Below are 20,242 nucleotides of genomic sequence, written 5' to 3' on the forward strand. Positions count from 1 at the left end.
TACTTGTATATTTGGTTTATCGAGATCCAGTGTGTAATAGAAGTGTGCCCTTCATTTTTTTCAGCAGTATATATAAGGCGATAAGTATTAAAGTTCGAGGGTTGTTTAAGCGCAATCCTGCGTTAATGTGAGCGCGCTTCCTATTGGCTGCGCCAGTGGCGCTACTACGTGTTGATTGAATGATGTGGGTGACACGCATATGTTGTAAGAATAAATGTTCACAGTTGCACACGGTAAACGAGATGAATCGTGTTTTGATTAGGTGGAGCTCAACTACAACTACATGATTCACTCTAGTCTCTATATTACTGCTCTGTGTGCAGGTCATCACTTTTTGTTTACTGGCTGTTTTGTGCAAGCTAGTTTTGTACACTTAATTTATAGCTTTACTAAATATGTTAATTCCAGTAATTTCTGTGTAAAATTTGAATCCGTCATTTAGTATTTTTGTTCTTTTCATTGCATTCTTAATTGTTAAAAAAAGGAGGTCACGCATGTAGCTCATTTACATTAAAAAATCTAATTAATCAAGTTGAACTAACATAATATATAACATTGATTTCTAATTATTGAAAAAAAAAAAACTAAATTGTTCCTGCTCAGTTACCATTCTACCAAATCAATATACACCATACAGACAATTGTGCAAAAACATTGTTTATTTTGGACAGAAAACCTCAATAAAATCTTCACTTATTAATCTTATAAAACAAAATTGTCACAGACAAGTGCAGACTAACGTTGTTGCATTTTCTGGTGTTTAACAGTAATAAACACAAGAAAACTTATTTTTTAATCTGCTCTCACGATGTCTCAGGAAAAGCAGTTATCATAGATAATAGAAAATAGATAAAATATGACCACTTATGCTGGAACAAAAATAATAATTAAATGGCCAGTAATTAATGTTGGCTATCCTGTGTCAGTTGCAGAGTATGAACAGGACTGCACAGGTCCTGACTGGACGCACGACTCGTAACGTGTGCATCAAATGTGTGCAACTTTTCCAGGCACACGAATTCCCTTTAAGCTTCTGCTCAGTTCAAGGAAAGCAGACAGGCGACCAGAAACGTTTGTATCTCTCCGTTCTAATCGTGCGCAAATAGATCTCCATCAGATGGTTATATTTCGGCGGTTATGCAATTCCTCAGAAATCAACAGGTGGCCTGATCATAACTCGTTTTTTTTTTTTTTTTTTTTTCATAACTCGGTTATCCGAAGCCGACAAATCTCCAAAGCTGCGTCATGCAAACGGACGCAGAACGTGAACCTGAACGCGTGACTTCCCTTCTGGCTTTACGCGCTCCGTTACACCGCCGGTTCCGAACCACTGAAATATAATATTCGGACACTGTGTGTCAGATTTTTCCTCGTTGACGAAACGAAGGTTTAGTCCTGGTGTGGGTGTAAAAAACTAATTAACAAATGTGAATGAATCGCTGTCCGTAATCAGGTGCGATTTCTTTCAAGTCGATCCGGGCAGTCGGTCCTCCAAAAGTTCTCTCGGACGTCATGTTAAACCTCTCCAAGGAAAAAGAGAATAAAGTAAGAAAATAAAATCCCCCGTTTCAAAGTTCTGCTCACAAATCCGAGATCCTTTTACAAGCCGTGTGTCGCAGAGGAAAGTGTCTGTAAACACGAGGTCGGAAAGTTGCTCATTGGTAAAGCGCGTGTAAGGCGTGTGGACAGGGCTGCGGCGTGCGTGAAAAGGAGATTCAGATGTGTGTGGAAACAAGCCCGAGTCTCCCTACCTGGGGATGTCATGGAGCAAGTCTACCTGTTACACACTGACTGTGTGTGTGTGTGTGTGTGTGTGTGTGTGTGTGTGTGTGTGTGTGTGTGTGTGTGTGTGTGTGTGTGTGTGTGAGAGAGAGAGAGAGAGAGAGAGAGAGAGAGAGAGAGAGAGAGAGCGAGAGAGAGAGAGAGAGAGAGAGAGAGAGAGTGAAAGATAGATAGATAGAGAGAGAGAGACATAGAGAGAGAGAGAGAGAGAGAGAGAGAGAGAGAGAGAGAGAGAGAGAGAGAGAGAGAGAATATTGCCTGGGGATAGTAAATGGGATTAATCTGATAATTCCAAATCTATCCAGATAAACAGCTAGAAATAAACGAATACTGCCGAGGATCATTTAGTTTATATATGTACAGTATGTTTGAGAACATTATATGTAAATATAGATAGACAAATCAAGTATAATTTTTTTTAAATACATTCATTCATTTTCTACCGCTTATCCAAACTACCTCGTGTCACGGGGAGCCTGTGCCTATCTCAGGCGTCATCGGGCATCAAGGCAGGATACACCCTGGACGGAGTGCCAACCCATCGCAGGGCACACACACACTCACACACTCATTCACTCACACAATCCAGACAATTTTTCCAGAGATGCCGATCAACCTACCATGCATGTATTTGGACCGGGGGAGGAAACCGGAGTACCCGGAAGAAACCCCCGAGGCACGGGGAGAACATGCAAACGTGCTAACCACTAAGCCACCGCGCCCCCCTTTTTTTATACATATAAATCATTTTTGTTACAATTCGGGAAATGCTGTTATTGGAAAATAACACACAACCGCATGTGGCCTTTATGCTTTATTACTTACAAGATGAATTGTTAGCTTTGGATGTGATTGGTGATCAGGAGAGTAAATAATAGAGTTATAAATGATCACACCAGTCCAAATTTCATTTGATGTTTAGATATTATATAGAAATATATAATCTCCCTCTGTCTGTCTGTCTGTCTCTCTCTCTCTCTCTCTCTCTCTCTCTCTCTCTCTCTCTCTCTCTCTCTCTCTCTCTCTCTCTCTCTCTCTCTCTCTCTCTCTTTGCCTAATTGTGACTTTGTAAATCAGATTAGAGGCACTTCAATTTGTACAGAACTTCTGGACCCTCTTCATACATTTTTGTGGGCACAGATACAGTTGCTTCTGACAATTTAATTTGTTTGTTTGTTTACCTTTGACTTATTCAACTATTGCAGCTTTTGTACAAAATACAACATCTGGAGATCATGTCATGTTATATCTTATGAGATGCATGTACAAAGATGTCTATTCACTCTCTGTGTATGTCTGTGTATTTTGGTTGTTATTGCGTATTATTATTACTTACTACTAGTTAACTTATTTCTTGTCAAAGTAGCACAAACTTTATATTTAAATCTAAGGATTATCAATACGTACAATGTTTATCTTAAATAGTTATTTTTAAACATCAATAGTTATGACTAGACTGATGTACGAAGGTTAAATTTATATAAATACCACATTGCATTTAATAAAATAAATGCCTCTGCAAGAGCTATTGGTATATTCATGTTTTGTTTTTTTATTAAAGAAATTATTCAGGAAATACTTTAATAATTAACTGTCTTCACAATGAGAAGTCATTAGTGGGCAGAGTGGAGAAAGCAGCGGCCTGAATAAGGAGAAAGCACACACACACACACACACGCACACACACGCACACGCACACGCACACACCCACGCACACGCACGCACACGCACACGCACACGCACACGCACACACACACACACACACATACACACACATACACACACACACACACACACACACACACACACACACACACACACACACATATTTGCACTCACTAATGCTTAGCAGCACATAGCATACACTCACACTAGGACATTTGGATACCACTTACAGAGACGTTCTCCTTTTTGATCATTTCCAATGCAAGCAATTGAAAAAGCAAAAAAGTTTAAAAAAGATATTCAGGCTGAGTACAGCCCATATGTACTGTACATAAAGGGGCAAGCAGTGACTAAAAACATCAACAAATCTGTAACTGTTTTCAGTCATGTTAAAGCAGGTGCAAAGAACAGGATTAATCCTAGAGGTTGCTTAGTAAATAGTAAAGATTAACAGCACTTTACCAGCTGACTAGTTGCACACCTGATGATTTAAACTGCAAACAATTTATGGTTAGGTTGTGGTTTTAGTGTTTTCCATTCCATTATTGTTTTCATTTAAAACAATATATTCTTGAACAATCAGAATCAAGTAGTAAACCTGGTAATGGATAAATAGTTTGGTCCTTATAGTACATACATATATTATAAAATGTCTATTATTAGCACTGGGGGTGTTCTTTATGGGGATCATCTAATCTGACTTAACTGTATAATAATTCTTTCTGTATAAACCGACCTTAGATTTCACCTTCCGCCTTGAATACAGTGCCCTTGTTCATGTGACTCTTCCTGGTATCGGGAGCATCAGCTGACTGCCAGTTTGGATCCTGGCCAGTGTACTGGAGGTGGCTAAATGAGTAGTCCTGCACAGTAAGTGGTAAAATTACAGCAAACATTAATGTTTTATGTTTACATTCCTATCAAACCTTATTGTAGCTACACAGGCTAAAATAATTGCACTGACAATTCCTATGATGGTATCGAAATTCCCATCAGGCATTGGACTGGATGGATATGCACATGAAAAATCCACCTGGAAGTGACAGAACTCAGAGCTTGAATCACCATGACTTGTTACGAATGCCTGGGAGGTTTGGGGTGTTGTATCAGACACCTTAACGTGCTGAGAGTACAGGCGATGAGGAGTTCCTTCATGCTCAGATAAATCTGTGCCTGAACAAACAGAGACAAACCATACATTAATGAAAGAAAAGTAATAAAAGTACAGATGAATGCCAAGGCAACAAAGCTAGATATATTTCACTTTTTCTCTTTGTCCTTTTTTCTTCCAAATTCTTCTTTAAAGGAGCTGGTCCAAAATATTTTAGGAAAATGGGGGAAAGGTGAAAAGGTCCAAGAGGTCTGAATATGCACATGGAGCCCAGAAATCTGTGGGCTATGCTTAGATTGCATTCCTACATGCATTTGTTTAAAATAAATTCCAATCCTTCATTCAATTACTTACTTGACGGTTTTCCGAGTGCTAGAACTGGCTCAGCTACTACAGTCTGATTCAACCCTGAGCTCACATTACTGTCTGTATGTAGTGTCTGCTGCTTAATGTACTTCGATTTCATACCTCCTACATTCTCCACCTTAAATGCCAGGAACTTAATTGGTTATGCTAATAAATAGCACATAGAAGTGAATGTTTGTGATGGGCTGGCATCCCAATCAGAGCACCCAGTTTTATTTTGATAGGCTCTGGAGCCACCTAGAAACTTACCAGAAAAAAGTAGTTACTAAAGATGAATGAATATATAAATTAAGACATTATAGATTGTTTTGAACATCTACTGACCGACCACAGCAGAGTTCTCAGGTGAATTCAGCATCGGATAGACTGGACTTGGGTGGTTGGAGACTTCTTGCCCAGCAGCAAGCTTTGCCTTGTTGGAAGGTGTGAGTCTCTTTATATTGACCAGAAGCTCCGGGTTTGCCCGTTTGAAGTTCGGGTTGTAAAAGTGCTGTATGATGCTAACTTGCGTCAATGAGATCTTATAGTCTGGGCAAACTTTTCTGAAGCCGTACAGGTTTAGCTGGCGAATAAAACTGATGAAATTAGTCGTTTTGAAGTACTTGTTCATCTGATTTTTTGATGTAAATAGCACTTCAGCTTTGAAGGCCTCTGGACAGATCAGGATTCCTTCCCCATCGTCATCCCAGCAGATTGAACTAATCTGAGGATCATTCACCAAATGCCACAAGTTGATAGGAAAGTTTCTTCGGTTGATTCGGCCTTCCATCCCAGCTAAATGATTTGTAAACAACAGATAGGAGATCAGTGTTATTGAACTATAGATGTTTATGCATCTAGACCGGGGTGTCAAACTCAAAGTCATAAAAGGCCAAAATATAAAACTGAGATAAAGCAACGGGCCAAACTGAATATTTATTAAAAAATTAACTGCAACTGATATGTAATGTTCAACCTTTTTCATATGGAAACAAACTTTAGTTTTGCTTAAACACAGGATTTGGAACAACCAGAGCTTGATATTACAAACACATAATAAATTAAATTTGAAATAAGACACATCAGTGGTGTTCATTTCTTATTTAAATAAATAAAATAAATTTTGCCTCTCACTGTATCATTTTAAGTTCCTTTTTGAAGTGGATCTTTTTCAAAGCCAACAACAAAACAACCAAAAATAATAATTTCATTCAATGAAAATCCAACTTTTCGACTATTAACAGTTCATGCCTTGGAGTAGAAAAAAGTGCATAAAGAAAACATATTCAAACTCTACACTCTGTTTCGTTTCATAGTGTTTCATAATGTTTCGTTTCATAGTGTCTTCTTATGTTATTTTCTTTCGTTACAGACACGTTAGCTCCGCACACAAGACAAACAGGTCTGTCCTTTATATTCTTTCATCTTTCGTTTAGCCGTTTTTTGTGGAGGGTGGAATTAACTTGCCCGATGTGACTGTAGCATGGTTGTTAACGACTGTCAACAGAGAATGAGTGGCGCTTGCTGTTCGTGACTACGCGTTCATACAGTGGCAAAGCATTGTGGGATTTGTAGTATTAGCGGAGCATGCGGCTAGTCAGCTGTAATGCACATTTGATATGATCTCGCGGGCCAAATATAATTACTGAGTTTGACATATATGATCTAGACAATTGCTAACTAGATTGTGACAGTTGATCTCTAGGGCTAATCCATCATCCATCTACATTGACAAATAATTTGTTTGATAGATAGATAGATAGATAGATAGATAGATAGATAGATAGATAGATAGATAGATAGATAGATAGATAGATAGATAGATAGATAGATAGATAGATAGATAGATAGATAGATAGATAGATAGATAGATAGATAGATAGATAGATAGATAGATAGATAGATAGATAGATAGATAGATAGATAGATAGATAGATAGATAGATAGATAGATAGATAGATAGATAGATAGATAGATAGATAGATAGATAGATAGATAGATCCGTCCAGAGTGTATCCTGCCTCGATGCCCGATGACGCCTGAGGCACCCTCCCCGTGACCCGAGGTAGTTCGGATAAGCGGTAGAAAATGAATGAATGAATGAATGAATAAATGAATGAATAAATAAATCAATACATAAACAAACAAAAAGTCAAAAAATTGCCCTCATCAACAAGCTAACAAGAGCAAGAGTTAGCTGTCCTCCTGAGCGAAAAAAAAACTATACGAATTACACGAGCGGATTATTTCTGATATCTGACTATAACATACAAATACCTGATATCTCGGCTCCTTCTGTTGAATGAACGTTTTCACTCGTTATCAGAGGCGTTTAAAGTCAGTGTAAGATCAGTGTAAAGCGTTTAAACAGAAACTCTTAAGCACTCGCCGACTTCGGGAGTACAACCAAAAATACAACCGGTATAAGTGGAGTACAAAATACAACCCATACAAGCAATACAAGCAATACAAATGGAGACGCGTAATTCTAGAACGTTCTGGACAAATACATGAATATTTAATAAGAGTAAATATTATAATCGGAGTCAAACAAGCGACACAAACCTGCGACGTCATTCAATCGCGAAGTGAAGTTTCGATGTGTAGTAAATTGTAGGTCAACATAGTGAAGAAGAATTTGTTTTTGAGAATGTTTTGACATTTCAGACAGATGATTTTGTGATTAGTGAAGTATTTACTTTTTACTTGTATATTTGGTTGATCGAGATTCAGTGTGTAATAGAAGTGTGCCCTTCATTTTTTTTTTCAGCAGTATATATAAGGCGATAAGTATTAAAGTTCGATGGTTGTTTAAGTTCAATCCTGCGTTAATGTGAGCGCGGGAATTGCTTTACTAAATATGTTAATTCCAGTAATTTCTGTGTAAAATTTGTATACTTCATTTGTATTTTTGTTCTTTTCATTTCCTTCTTAATTGTTCAAAAAAAGAGGTCATGCATGTAGCTCATTTACATTTAAAAAGCCTAATTAATCAAGTTGAACAAAATAATATATAATATTATTATATATTATAATATATAATATTATTTTGAAATTATTGAAAGAAATACCTAAATTGTTTTTGCACAGTTAACATTTTACCAAATCAATATACACCATACAGACAATTGTGCAAAAACATTGTTTATTTTGGACAGAAAACTCTCAGAAAATATGCACTTATTAATCTTTTAATATATTATATTTGTTCTGTTTATTCTATTCTTAATTGTTAAAAAAAATCTATACATTTCCTGGAAAAATATTCTGTTTTTTAATTATTTAATTATTTAATAATGTTTTATGTTTGCTGTTTTGTTAAGTACTAAGTTATGTGAATGTCACGGTTACAGTGTAAAAAAAAATGATGTGTTGAATTTACTTAAACTATTTAGGCACAATTTTTCATCACCCTTTTTATGTAAATTCAATTTGAATACTAGATCACTCTCTCACTCATTTTCTACCGCTTATCCGAACTACCTCGGGTCACGGGGAGCCTGTGCCTATCTCAGGCGTCATCGGGCATCAAGGCAGGATACACCCTGGATGGAGTCAATTTGAATACTGTAGGTTTTAAATAAAACGAACAAGCAACTTAATCGCTTAAAAAAAACTAAGTAACACCCACATGATTTAACAAATAATTTTTTCTTGTTTATTATGCATTTCCTCATAAATCAACAGGTGGCCTGATCATAACTCGGTTATCCGAAGCCGACAAATCTCCAAAGCTGCGTCATGCAAACGGACGCAGAACGTGAACCTGAACGCGTGACTTCCCTTCTGGCTTTATGCGCTCCGTTACACCGCCGGTTCCGAACCACTGAAATATAAAATTCGGACACTGTATATCAGATTTTTCCTCGTTGACGAAACGAAGGTTTAGTCCTAAAGGACTGCTTTACCACCTTCATGCTGCCTGGGACCATGGATCCCTGCACAAGAGCCCCCATCACCCTGGAAAAGAAGGGGCAGGGCTTTCTCCTGAATTAAAATTGCACCTTTACTTTAAAGTAAAATAAAGCCACCTTACGGTTCACTTTACTCCAGTCTCTGTGCTTGTTCTTCCATGTCCCATCCCTCAGAGTGCCGTACACCGGTGGAGAATGCCAGCACTGGACAGCTCCTGGACTTACGGTGGGGCAGGTCTTACAACATATTCTGCAGACCAGACTCCATCAGCATGAAGTGACCCAGGAGCTGGCCAAAATTTCTGGAGTACTGCCTGGGCCTGCTGCATGAAATGGACTAACAATTCTGTTCTAACATTTAACAAAAGTGAATAATGTAGCTGTATCATGTAGTTGTAGCTGAGCTCCACACACAGCAGTTTCCTCTGTATGCTGTAAAAAGTGATTCATTGTCTAGTGTAATATGTTAAGTAACTATTACTTAAAACATACAAACACTTGAAAATATACATCATAATGTTAACTTAAGACTATGCATATAGTCAAGTTAAAAATGTGTGTGGACAAAATATGTTAAAAGTAAGTAAATGTAGCATAAACATGTAAGTATTTAAATTGAAACTATAAGCATTTATTTGTACATATAGATTTAAATTGTACAAACCCTTATAACCCTTATAGATTCCAGCATGATTTTCTAGCTCGGCATCAATCACTTCCATATGTTTATCTGAATTGTCCATGTTCATTTAAGATGTTAATTAAACTCCCTTAGTTCACACTTGAAAAAGCACCATGCCCCTGATGATATACACACACCTGGGGAGCACATTTCCTTCTCATGTCAACATTGTGCCTCTGTCACATTTCCAACAGACACTGCCTTGCTCACACATCGCAGACAGCATCTAAAAAATCTTAAAACTGTTGTGTTTTTAACCATGGTGATTTTCATTCATTCATTCATTTTCTACCGCTTATCCGAACTACTCGGGTCACGGGGAGCCATCTCAGGAGTCATCGGGCATCGAGGCAGGATACACCCTGGACGGAGTGCCAACCCATCGCAGGGCACACACACTCTCATTCACTCACACATTCACACACTGCGGACAATTTTTCCAGAGATGCCAATCCATGCATGTCTTTGGACCGGGGGAGGAAACGGAGTACCCGGAGGAAACCCCCAAGGCACGGGGAGAACATGCAAACTCCACACATACAAGGCAGAGGCGGGAATCGAACCCCCAACCCTGGAGGTGTGAGGCGAACGTGCTAACCATTAAGCCATCGTGCCCCCCCTGGTGATTTGCAGACAAAAGTTTATGGCACATTTGCTGTTCACAAAAGCAGAAAGCATCCTTACAATTGTCAAGATAAGGGATAACATCAATGACAAAACATCAATGACAAAATAACCAGAACTGTCCCACTGTTGACAGGATATAAAGGACAGTCCACCCATAGAATACCTTCAGCAAAGATGGCTTGCCTTGTTTGACATTTCTTAAGTACTTATTTACTTACAACTCGTGTTAAAAGCTTTTTGTGTCTGGCCGGCCATTGGATTGTTGGCCTAAATTTGTCCATTTATTAAATTACAGGATGTTAAAAGTCTAATTGTAATGCTTTAGTAGTTTTGAAGGTCAAAGAAGAATTCAGGAGGTTAAAAACTATTGAGCTTGAATGGCAAACACGGACAAATACACAGACATACTCCTTTCTTTGTTTCCAACCCAAGGAGGAAATGCTGGATGGCAGATGCATAACATTTTATATATGCTTAATCAGGTACACATTATTTTGTTTAGTTTCTTGCTTGTGTTTTTAATGTAAATGTTGTTCTATTTATCCACACTTGAAATCATTTTGATTGTTGTTTTCAGAGTAACGCTGTGGAAAAATGCAGAGAAGTTGATTATGATGTTGAGAGTGTAACTTTATCACATAAATTGTGTGAAACTGAAAATACAAATACATACAATGATAAGTTGCATAATCTTTAACAGTTTACTATATTACACATAAGCATAACTAGTGCTTATAGTGACTACTCAGCACTGTCAACAAATGTGCTATATTTTCAACAATATATTAACTTTATAAAATAATAGCACCGTTTTGGAAAGCATACACAAATCATTCTATATACTGTAACATCAAACATGCATTTTTAACTACACAAAATGCACTAAACACAATCATGAGTGATGACAAATGAGATGACTTACAGGTAATGCCTTATTAACAACTTTGAACAGAGGATGTTTTTAGATTAATGAATGCCCATAACATGAACGATCTGTCTTTGAAAAAGTTCACAAAGAGTATAGTCTTTTATTGATGAAGTCACGTACCACTTTCTTGTGATACCTCATGCGACCACAAGAGGTCACTTGTCTGCATTATGTTACACCTGGCAATGGCAGAACAGTCTACCTGTCTGAAAAAAACATAAAATCTCAGGCGTTATGAGGTGAGTATATGGAGTGCACAGCATTCAATTTACTTGATGTTTGATTGTATAGCATTTTATTGACCATCAACCATCTGTAAAGTAAATTCCAAACTTATTATCACCTTAACCACAACGATCTTTGTGTATGTGTATGTGGCAGAGACATGTTTTATATGTTATTAAGAAAGGTGAAAAATAATTTTATGATGTTAAATATGTAAAACTGTTCAAAATTGAATATCCTCGTGGGGAAATATACCATCAGGAACTGCCACAGCATGTGCTTAGAATTGTCACAAAAGAAGGCTCCAGAGATGATCTCATAGAGACTGTGATAGTGCAGGATGGCATCAAGGTCTCGAGAGTGTTGAGTTGCTGCAACTAGCTGTGTTTTGCTTCTAGGCCTAATATATGCAGTTAATCTGAGTTACCCCAAAGATCTCAGATATACACATGAATTTTTCTATAAGATTTTACTGGGTTAAAAAATAAATAAATAAATAATTGTGTCTGAAGAACAAGCTTTATCGTTGACATGATTAAAATCATTTGACCATTTGACCATTCTGTTCAACAAAATTAATCAAAGACACAGGACAAAGGTTACATTTTGCTTCATTTCACAAAGAAGAGGCCAAAGATAACCTGTATTATTTTCATGTTATTTATTACTTCTTCTTGTATTGTGTTATTGAGAAATATTTATTTTGACATTTTTCAGAAGCAGTTCTAAACAATTAAAAACTAATTGTTTTGACTTACTATGGCACAACATAATGTAAACAATACATTTACTCAACTTATTTATGCCTTACTCATGGTTCCACACTGTTCCACAGGGTTGATTTTTTTTAAGATTTTATTGAAGTTTTCTGTCCAAAATAAAGTTTTTGTACAATTGTCTGTATGGTGTATATTGATTTGGTAGAATGTTAACTGAGCAGGAACAATTTAGGTAATTTCTCTCAATAATTGCAAATCAATATTATATATTATGTTAGTTCAACTTGATTAATTAGACTTTTTAATGTAAATGAGCTACATGCATAATCTAGATTTGAATATAAAACAAAAAAAATGTATTAAATCATGTGGGTGTTACTTATTTTTTTTTAAGTAATTTGTTTGCTTAAACTCACAACATTGTGTATATTTTGCAAATACTTTGCTGTTAGTTTTATTTAAAACCTATTTAAGTTGAATTTACTTACAAATGTGCCTACATAGTTTAAGAAAATCCAACACATCATTTTGTACAGTGTAACTGTGACATTCACATAACTTAGTACTTAACAACACAGCAAAAAGAAATAAAATATTAATTAGAAATAGAATATTTTCTCCAGGTAAATTATACAGATCTTTTAACAATTAAGAATATAATAAACAGAACAAATATAATATACTAAAAGATTAATAAGGGCACATTTTATTAATGTTTTCTGTGTAAAATAAACAATGATTTTGCACAATTGTCTGTATGGTGTATATTGATTTATAAATAATATTGATTACAAATAATAATAATTACAAATTAATATTATATATTATGTTAGTTTAACTTGATTAATTAGACTTTTTTGATGAAAATGAGCTACATGCATTACCTCCTTTTTTAACAATTAAGAATGAAATGAAAAAAATAAAATGAAGGATACAAATTTTACACAGTAATTACTAGAATTAACATATTTAGTAAAGCTATAAATTAAGTGTACTACAAAACTAGCTTGCACAAAAGTCAGTAAACAAAAAGTGATGACCTACACAGAGCAGTAATATAGACACAGGTGTGAATCATGTACAGTAGTTGAGCTCCACCTAATCAAAACACGATTCATCTCGTTTACCGTGTGCAACTGTGTCTAACATTCACCATGAGATCAATTTTTGAACATTTATTCTTACAAAATATGCGTCTCACCAGTGGTGTAGTCTAGTTTTTTTTGTAATGAGTATACTGTGATTTTTCCCCCCTCCCAGCCTCATACGCACCCATCCTAGAGGGACACCCCATAGGCACCACCATATTCACTAATGCATAAAATATGCATCTACATGTAATTTAGAGCATTATTAAAGACTGCTTATGTGTTATCAACATTCCAATTTATTATAAGCAACAAAAGACTTGTCAACTGATAAAACCTGTGCTCCAGGTCCCATATTCATATAACATTTAAGGCTAAATGTAGCTCTTAAAGGTTTAGTTCACCCAAAAATGAAAATTGTGTAGTTTCTTTCTTCTGTTTAACACAAAAGTGAACTTTATACCTTTAAGAGCTACATTTAGCCTTAAATTTTATATGAATATGGGACCTGGAGCACAGGTTTTATCAGCTGTCAATTTTCAATGTACATTTAAGAGTGAACAATAAACATTTGTTCAGTTTTATCATCAACAATCTTTCATTGCAGAATATTATGAACTGAATGAACTGGTAGTTTACAAATCTTTCCCAAATACATTTGTACTCGGGCTGTGGGTGAAATATCACCCGAAGCTGCTGTAGCTTTAGGCGCAGGCTTCCGAAAACACTCAGAATGTAGTTTGAGTCTGCTTTCGTTTCAGATCTTCTTTTACTTAGTTATTTAATTTCAAATTTGCGCCAAAAAAGACCGCCAAGCAGCTGATTTTCCTCCTTGGTACTGAAGGTGACGTCAGATCAGATCCCAGGCCACGGAAGCCCCAATGGTCCAAAAATGTTAGTGATTCGCAATCGCAACCACACTCTGTGTTCGCAACACAGACGGGGTGAATTGATGAATGAAAGTTCTGTCACAAAACGATATTGTTACGTCTCCTCACGCTTTTTAGGTGGGTATACGGAAGTGGATATACGGCGTATACCTGCGTCTCACCCACAGCACTTCTTCCTTGTTCTACTGCACATCATTCAATCAGCACGTAGTAGCGCCACCGGCGCAGCCAATAGGAAGCGCGCTCACATTAACGCAGGATTGCGCTTAAACAACCCTCGAACTTTAATACTTATAGCCTTATATATACTGCTGGAAAAAATGAAGGGCACACTTCTATTACACACTGGATCTCGATAAACCAAATATACAAGTAAAAAATAAATACTTCACTAATCACAAAATCATCTGTCTGAAATGTCAAAACTAAATATTCTCAAAAACAAATTCTTCTTCACTATGTTGACCTACAATTTACTACACAGCAGGAATTCACTTTATTATTGTCGCAGTCTCTTGTTTCACTCTGATTGGACAGATACAGGCGCGCACTTATTCAATATTTTTGAATGACGTCAGAAATTCTGCGTGTTCACTTGTTACCATTTAAATGTAAACTACAGACTGAGGTCCGCGACTGCTTAAGAGATTCTGTTTAAACGCTTTACTCTGATCTTATACTGACATTTAACGCTTCTGATCACGAGTGGAAACTTGATTTAACATAAGGAGCCGAGATATCAGGTATTTGTATATGTTATAGTCAGATATCAGAAATAATCCGATCGACTTTCTTTTGTTTTTTACTTTATTTTCCACTCGGGAGGCGAAAAAATGCTGCTATGCTGCTAACTTGTTGATGATGACAATGTTTTGAGTCCTTAATATTTATTTACTTACTTACTTACTTTCTTATTTTACGAATCATTTGTTAATGTAGACGGATGAATGTGTTAGATAGCCGCCCTGCATCTAGTTAGCGCTAGAGATCAACTGTCACAATCTAGTTTGCAACTGTGTAGATGTGTAAACATCTATAGTTCAATAACACTGAGCTCATATCTGTTGTTTACAAATCATTTAGCTGGGATGGAAGTCCTGATCAACCAAAGAAACTTTCCCAACAACTTGTGGCATTTGGTGAATGATCCTCAGATTTCTTCAATCTGCTGGGATGACAGTGGGGAAGGAATCCTGATCTGTCCAGAGGCCTTCAAAGCTGAAGTGCTATCTGCAGACAACAAGCAGAAGGTCAAGTTCTTCAGAACGACTAATTTCATCAGTTTTGTTCGCCAGCTTAACCTGTATGGCTTCAGAAAAGTTTGCCCAGACTATAAGACCTCGTTGACAGCAGTGAGCTTCATACAGCACTACTTTAACCCGAACTTCAAACGGGCAAACCCGGAGCTTCTGGTCAACCTAAAGCGACACACACCTTCCAACAAGGCCAAGCTTGCTGCTGGGAAAGAAACGTCCAACCAGTCAAGTCCTTTGCATCCGATGATGAAATCACCTGATATCTCTGCTGTGGGCGGTCAGTAGATGTTCAAATCAAACTACTGTATAATTCATTTTTTCATTTATATATTCATCCTTTGTAAGAATTTGTAAGATTGTGTAAGGATTTGTAGGGAAAACAGACAAAAAGAAAATGTGCTGGCTAGGTAACGTTGTTGTCTTGACAGTCATCTGTACTTTTATTACTGTTCTTCTTTTAAAGTTTGATTTGTCTCTGTTCAGGCACAGATTTATCTGAGCATCAAGGAACTTCTGATCACCTGCACGTTAATGGGTCCCACACAACACCCCAGTCCTCCCAGGCATTTGTAACAGGTCATGATGATTCAAGCTCTGAGTTCTGTCACCTCCAGGTGGATTTTCTGTCTACACATCTATCTAGTCCAATGCAACAGGGCTTACATTGTGCAGTGCCTGATGGGAATTTTGATGCCTCCATGCCTGATTTGGCACCATGCAGTTTTAATGCACCAGGTGATGAATAGTTAAAAATATTATAGTTTAATTACTCGAAGCCTACTATACAGCCCGGTTACATGCTGCATAGCAAATACAATAGTTTTGGCCATTAGTATGTTGTATGCTTGCATGCAATTTGAGATGTAGCCAAGTCCATTGTTTTACAATTTTAGTGTTGACAGATAATAGGTAACAAGAGTTTGTCCAACCTCCATGAGTATCACTTTTTCTATCTAAATTTTTTCCCAATTATAGATTTCTAGAAAATATTAATTAAGATGACATATCATAATATAAGTCAATATAATTCTCTTATATATTGTACACAAATTATTAAAGCATAAACCTTATGGTTTTTCATATAGAACATTAAAAGTGTTTTGTGGTGCTTTATGCACATGATTTCTGTTAATTTAATAGATGATTCAAGCGCTGAGTTCTGTCACCTCCAAATGGATTTTCTGATTACTAAGTAATCATAAACTTAGTAAAAGTAACCAGATTCGGTGCTGTCAGGCCTAGTCAGTGTGAGCTCTCTGATCAACAATGTGTGAGGAAGTAATAATCAAAAGTTCAGCTGAGACAGGCCTCATGAAGGGAGTAGGGCGAGACAGCTGAATCAGGCGACCAGGTGGACGGACCTGCTGAATCTGAGATTGAGGGTCTAAAGGGAACCTGACCTTTAGTGGAAATAGAGAAACTAAGGCTTAAAATATGCATGTGAGTGCAAGCCCAGTCTGGAAAGTGACAGACTGAGATCATAACAATGTTCAGCTCATAGGTTTCGTAAGCTTAAGGAGTCAACATAGACAGTAACATTACATACAAAGCAACATTATAAGAGCAAGGGCTTAACAAAAACTGTAATACAACATAACCAATATAATCAAGAACTTTTATCATAGCAAGAAATGAAATGAGGAAACTTGCTCATTGTAGCTGTAAAAAAGGATTAATCCTCCACTGTGACCAGGAAGTAAGGCTCTTTTGAGCACATTTGTAATAACAAATACAAAATTGTTATGTAGAATGAAGAAGGCCTTAGTTTTCAGACCTTAGCTCATAACTTGCTGTGTAGAATGAAGAAGGCCTTGGTTTTCAGACCATAGTTCATAAACTTGTTGTGCAGACTGAAGAAGGCCCAGGTGTCATGAAAAATAAGGGGAGGAAAATCCATAAATGGGCATATGGGTGAAAGGTGCTGGAAAAAGAAGGGGAAATTGGGGAAAACATAGCGGGCGAATCGGTAAACAAGGGGATGTGAGGAAGGTCACCAGGTGGGACGCCTAGGAGCACCAGGGTATATATGGAGATTTTCAGGCGGTCGTGGGGGTGTTTTTACTTTTGCAAGAACGTCGCGAGAGTTTTTGTTTTTGATTGATTTTTGCATGACATGCTCTTTTTTGGGGTTTTCATTTGTTACTTTCAACTTGGCAATTTCTCTTATAAGATTGTTGGCTGATTGACCACAATAAAGACGTTTGCTCATTCTCATCCAGGTCTGAGGAGTTTTCTCAGTGTTTTTTTGTAGTAATTATAGAGTTATCAGTTAAGTCTAACTGAAACAGTCTTTAGTAACCAAGGAGGACACCCTGCGATGTGTCGACTTGGAGAGGGGCTCTGAGTTACGACACCCTTACTTCAGACAACCAGTATATCAGTCTGGCCTTACATTGCACATGATCTATTTCCGTGTCCATCGAGTGTTTATAATCAGAATCAGAATACTTTATTAATCCCCAGGGGATATTGGTTATCAGAGTTATTTTAAAACCTTATATTTCACCTTGCAAAAAGTCCAGAAAATAGACACTAGGAGCTGCTTGTGTTGTAATATTGTTCCAGAATAATGTATTAGTGAGATGCTGGTAACATGTTACTCAACAGTCAGCCATTTGTCAGCCTTCATTGTTGTGTTTTTGTTTTATTGCAGTGAATCAGTGCTGTATCAGTGATGTCCAGGACTCCTCATATAGCCACCTCCTGTTCACTGGCCAGGATCCAAACTGCCAATCAGCTGATGTCCAGGACTCCTCATATAGCCACCTCCTGTTTACTGGCCAGGATCCAAACTGCCAATCAGCTGATGTCCAGGACTCCTCATATAGCCACCTCCTGTTTATTGACCAGGATCCAAACTGCCAATCAGCTGATGTCCAGGACTCCTCATATAGCCACCTCCTGTTTACTGGCCAGGATCCAAACTGGCAATCAGCTGATGTCCAGGACTACTTATACAGCAAGCTCCTGTTTACTGACCAGGATCCAAACTGGCAATCAGCTGATGCTCCAGATCCCAGGAAGAGTCACATAAACCTGGACACTATATTCGATGCATAAGATGAAATGAATTTTTATACTCTGCCCACCATTGACTTGTTGTGAAGACAATTAATTATCATTAATTATCAGTATACCATCTCTTTCATTATTCTGAATCATTTCTTTAATAAAATAAACATGAAACATGAATATACCAATAGCTGTTGCCGAGTCATTTATTATATAAATTTTTTTTAAATGTGATATTTGTATGACTTTAAAATTTGTACATCTGTCTAATCATAACTATTGATATTTAAGAATAACTATTTAAGAATAACATTGCATGTATTGATATTTTTTTTAGATTTAAATATAAATTTAATCGTACTTTTACAAGTATCATTTTAATGCAAATTTGACTTAAAAGTGAATGAAACAATGCACAGAAATGTGGGGCCTGATGCATGAAATGTACTAAATGATTTATTCAACAAAGTAATTTATTTTTTGCAGCTTCTATACACTTATTTGGTAACATTTTGGAAAAAGTTCTAAACAACGTTCTAACATTTAACAAAAGATCTGAAACAAGAATCACTCTCTCACTCACTCATTTTCTACCTCTTTATCCGAAACAAGAATCAATGCAGTAGAATATTGAACATGCACAGTTTTGCATCAGAATTATACTGTATATAGGCTGATGGTGGTGTAGAACCAGTATGAAGCTTTAAACCGTGCCCTAGAGGTTTAACTTACAGATACTGGTCAGTCATTGCAATGTGTTCTGAGGGGACATCATTTGGATGATATTAAAATAATTTTCCTGCACACAGAGCAGTAATAGTGAGACAGTAGTGAATCATGTAGTTGAGCTCCACACACAGTAGTTCTCCAATGCTCTGCTGCTCAGTCAGTATGCTGTAAAAAGTGATTCGTTGTTTATATATATACACTGTATAGTGAAATGATAAGTAACTATTACTTAAAACATATTTAATACATTTTTATTTATTTATTTTGCTTTTCTTAACAAACACTTGTGCATACAACTTGAATGGTTTGTGAATGTGAACTTAAGACTATGCATATAGTGAAGTTAAAAATGTGAGTGTAGACAAAATATGTTAAAATTAAGTAAATGTAGCATAGCAATTAAGTATTTAAATTGAAACTATAAGTATTTATTTGTAAATATAGATTTGAATTTTACTTATAAACCTTATAGATTACAGCATGATTTTGTAAGTCAGCATCGATCACTTCCATACAGTATGTTTATCTGAATTGTTCATGTTCATTTAAGATGTTAAACTCCCTTAGTTCACACTTGAAAAAGCACCATGCCCCTGATGACATACACACACCTGGCGGGCACATTTCCTTCTCATGTCAACATTGTGCCTCTGTCACATTTCCAACAGACACTGCCTTGCTCACACATCACAGACAGCATCTAAAAAATCTTAAAACTGTTGTGTTTTTAACCATGGTGATTTTCAGACAAAAGTTTATGGCACATTTGCTGTTCACAAAAGCAGAAAGCATCCTTACAATTGTCAAGATAAGGGATAACTGGAAAAACATCAATGGCAAAATAGCCAGAACTTTCTCCAACTGTTGACAGGAGATAAAGGACAGTCCACCCATAGAATACCTTCAGCAAAGATGGCTTGCCTTGTTATTTACTCGTGTTAAAAGCTTTTTGTGTCTGGCCGGCCATTGGATTGTTGGCCTAAATTTGGCCATTTATTAAATTGCGGGATGTTAAATGTCTAATTGTAATGCTTTAGTAGTTTTGAAAGTCAAAGAAGAATTCAGGAGGTTAAAAACTGTTGAGCTTGAATGGCAAACACGGACAAATACACAGACATACTCCTTTCTTTGTAAATGTTGTTTTATTTATCCACACTTGAAAGCATTTTGATTGTTATTTTCAGAGTAACGCTGTGGAAAAATGCAGAGAAGTTGATTATGATGTTGAGAGTGTAACTTTATCACATAAATTGTGTGAAACTGAAAATA

General features: G+C 36.7%; 2 protein-coding genes across 5 annotated transcripts; one reads left to right on the forward strand and one right to left on the reverse strand.

The window, feature by feature from the left end:
- Positions 1 to 3,310: 3,310 nt before the first annotated feature.
- Positions 3,311 to 7,379, reverse strand: LOC113637236 (heat shock factor protein 5-like). 2 transcript variants are annotated; one of them, XM_027137783.2, is made up of 5 exons: positions 7,181 to 7,379; positions 5,249 to 5,698; positions 4,481 to 4,620; positions 4,184 to 4,310; positions 3,311 to 3,424 (listed from the first exon to the last, which is right to left on the reverse strand). In XM_027137783.2, exons 2-4 carry the CDS (start codon positions 5,691 to 5,693, stop codon positions 4,185 to 4,187), a joined length of 711 nt encoding a protein of 236 aa, XP_026993584.2. In that variant the 5' UTR covers positions 5,694 to 5,698; positions 7,181 to 7,379; the 3' UTR covers positions 3,311 to 3,424; position 4,184. The 2 variants fall into 2 exon arrangements, with proteins under 2 accessions (XP_026993584.2, XP_026993583.2); XM_027137782.2 differs by having other exon boundaries at positions 4,412 to 4,620.
- A 7,220-nt stretch (positions 7,380 to 14,599) lies between these two features.
- LOC125140340 (heat shock transcription factor, X-linked-like) lies at positions 14,600 to 18,432 on the forward strand. 3 transcript variants are annotated; one of them, XM_047809483.1, is made up of 4 exons: positions 14,600 to 14,719; positions 15,060 to 15,509; positions 15,716 to 15,967; positions 17,886 to 18,432. In XM_047809483.1, exons 2-4 carry the CDS (start codon positions 15,065 to 15,067, stop codon positions 18,290 to 18,292), a joined length of 1,104 nt encoding a protein of 367 aa, XP_047665439.1. In that variant the 5' UTR covers positions 14,600 to 14,719; positions 15,060 to 15,064; the 3' UTR covers positions 18,293 to 18,432. The 3 variants fall into 3 exon arrangements, with proteins under 3 accessions (XP_047665439.1, XP_047665440.1, XP_047665438.1); XM_047809484.1 differs by lacking the exon at positions 14,600 to 14,719 and having other exon boundaries at positions 14,787 to 15,509; positions 15,722 to 15,967; XM_047809482.1 differs by lacking the exon at positions 14,600 to 14,719 and having other exon boundaries at positions 14,802 to 15,509.
- The last annotated feature ends 1,810 nt before the right edge of the window (positions 18,433 to 20,242 follow it).

The sequence above is a fragment of the Tachysurus fulvidraco genome, chromosome 26 (assembly GCF_022655615.1).
Source record: "Tachysurus fulvidraco isolate hzauxx_2018 chromosome 26, HZAU_PFXX_2.0, whole genome shotgun sequence".
In the NCBI taxonomy this organism is placed as follows: domain Eukaryota; kingdom Metazoa; phylum Chordata; class Actinopteri; order Siluriformes; family Bagridae; genus Tachysurus; species Tachysurus fulvidraco.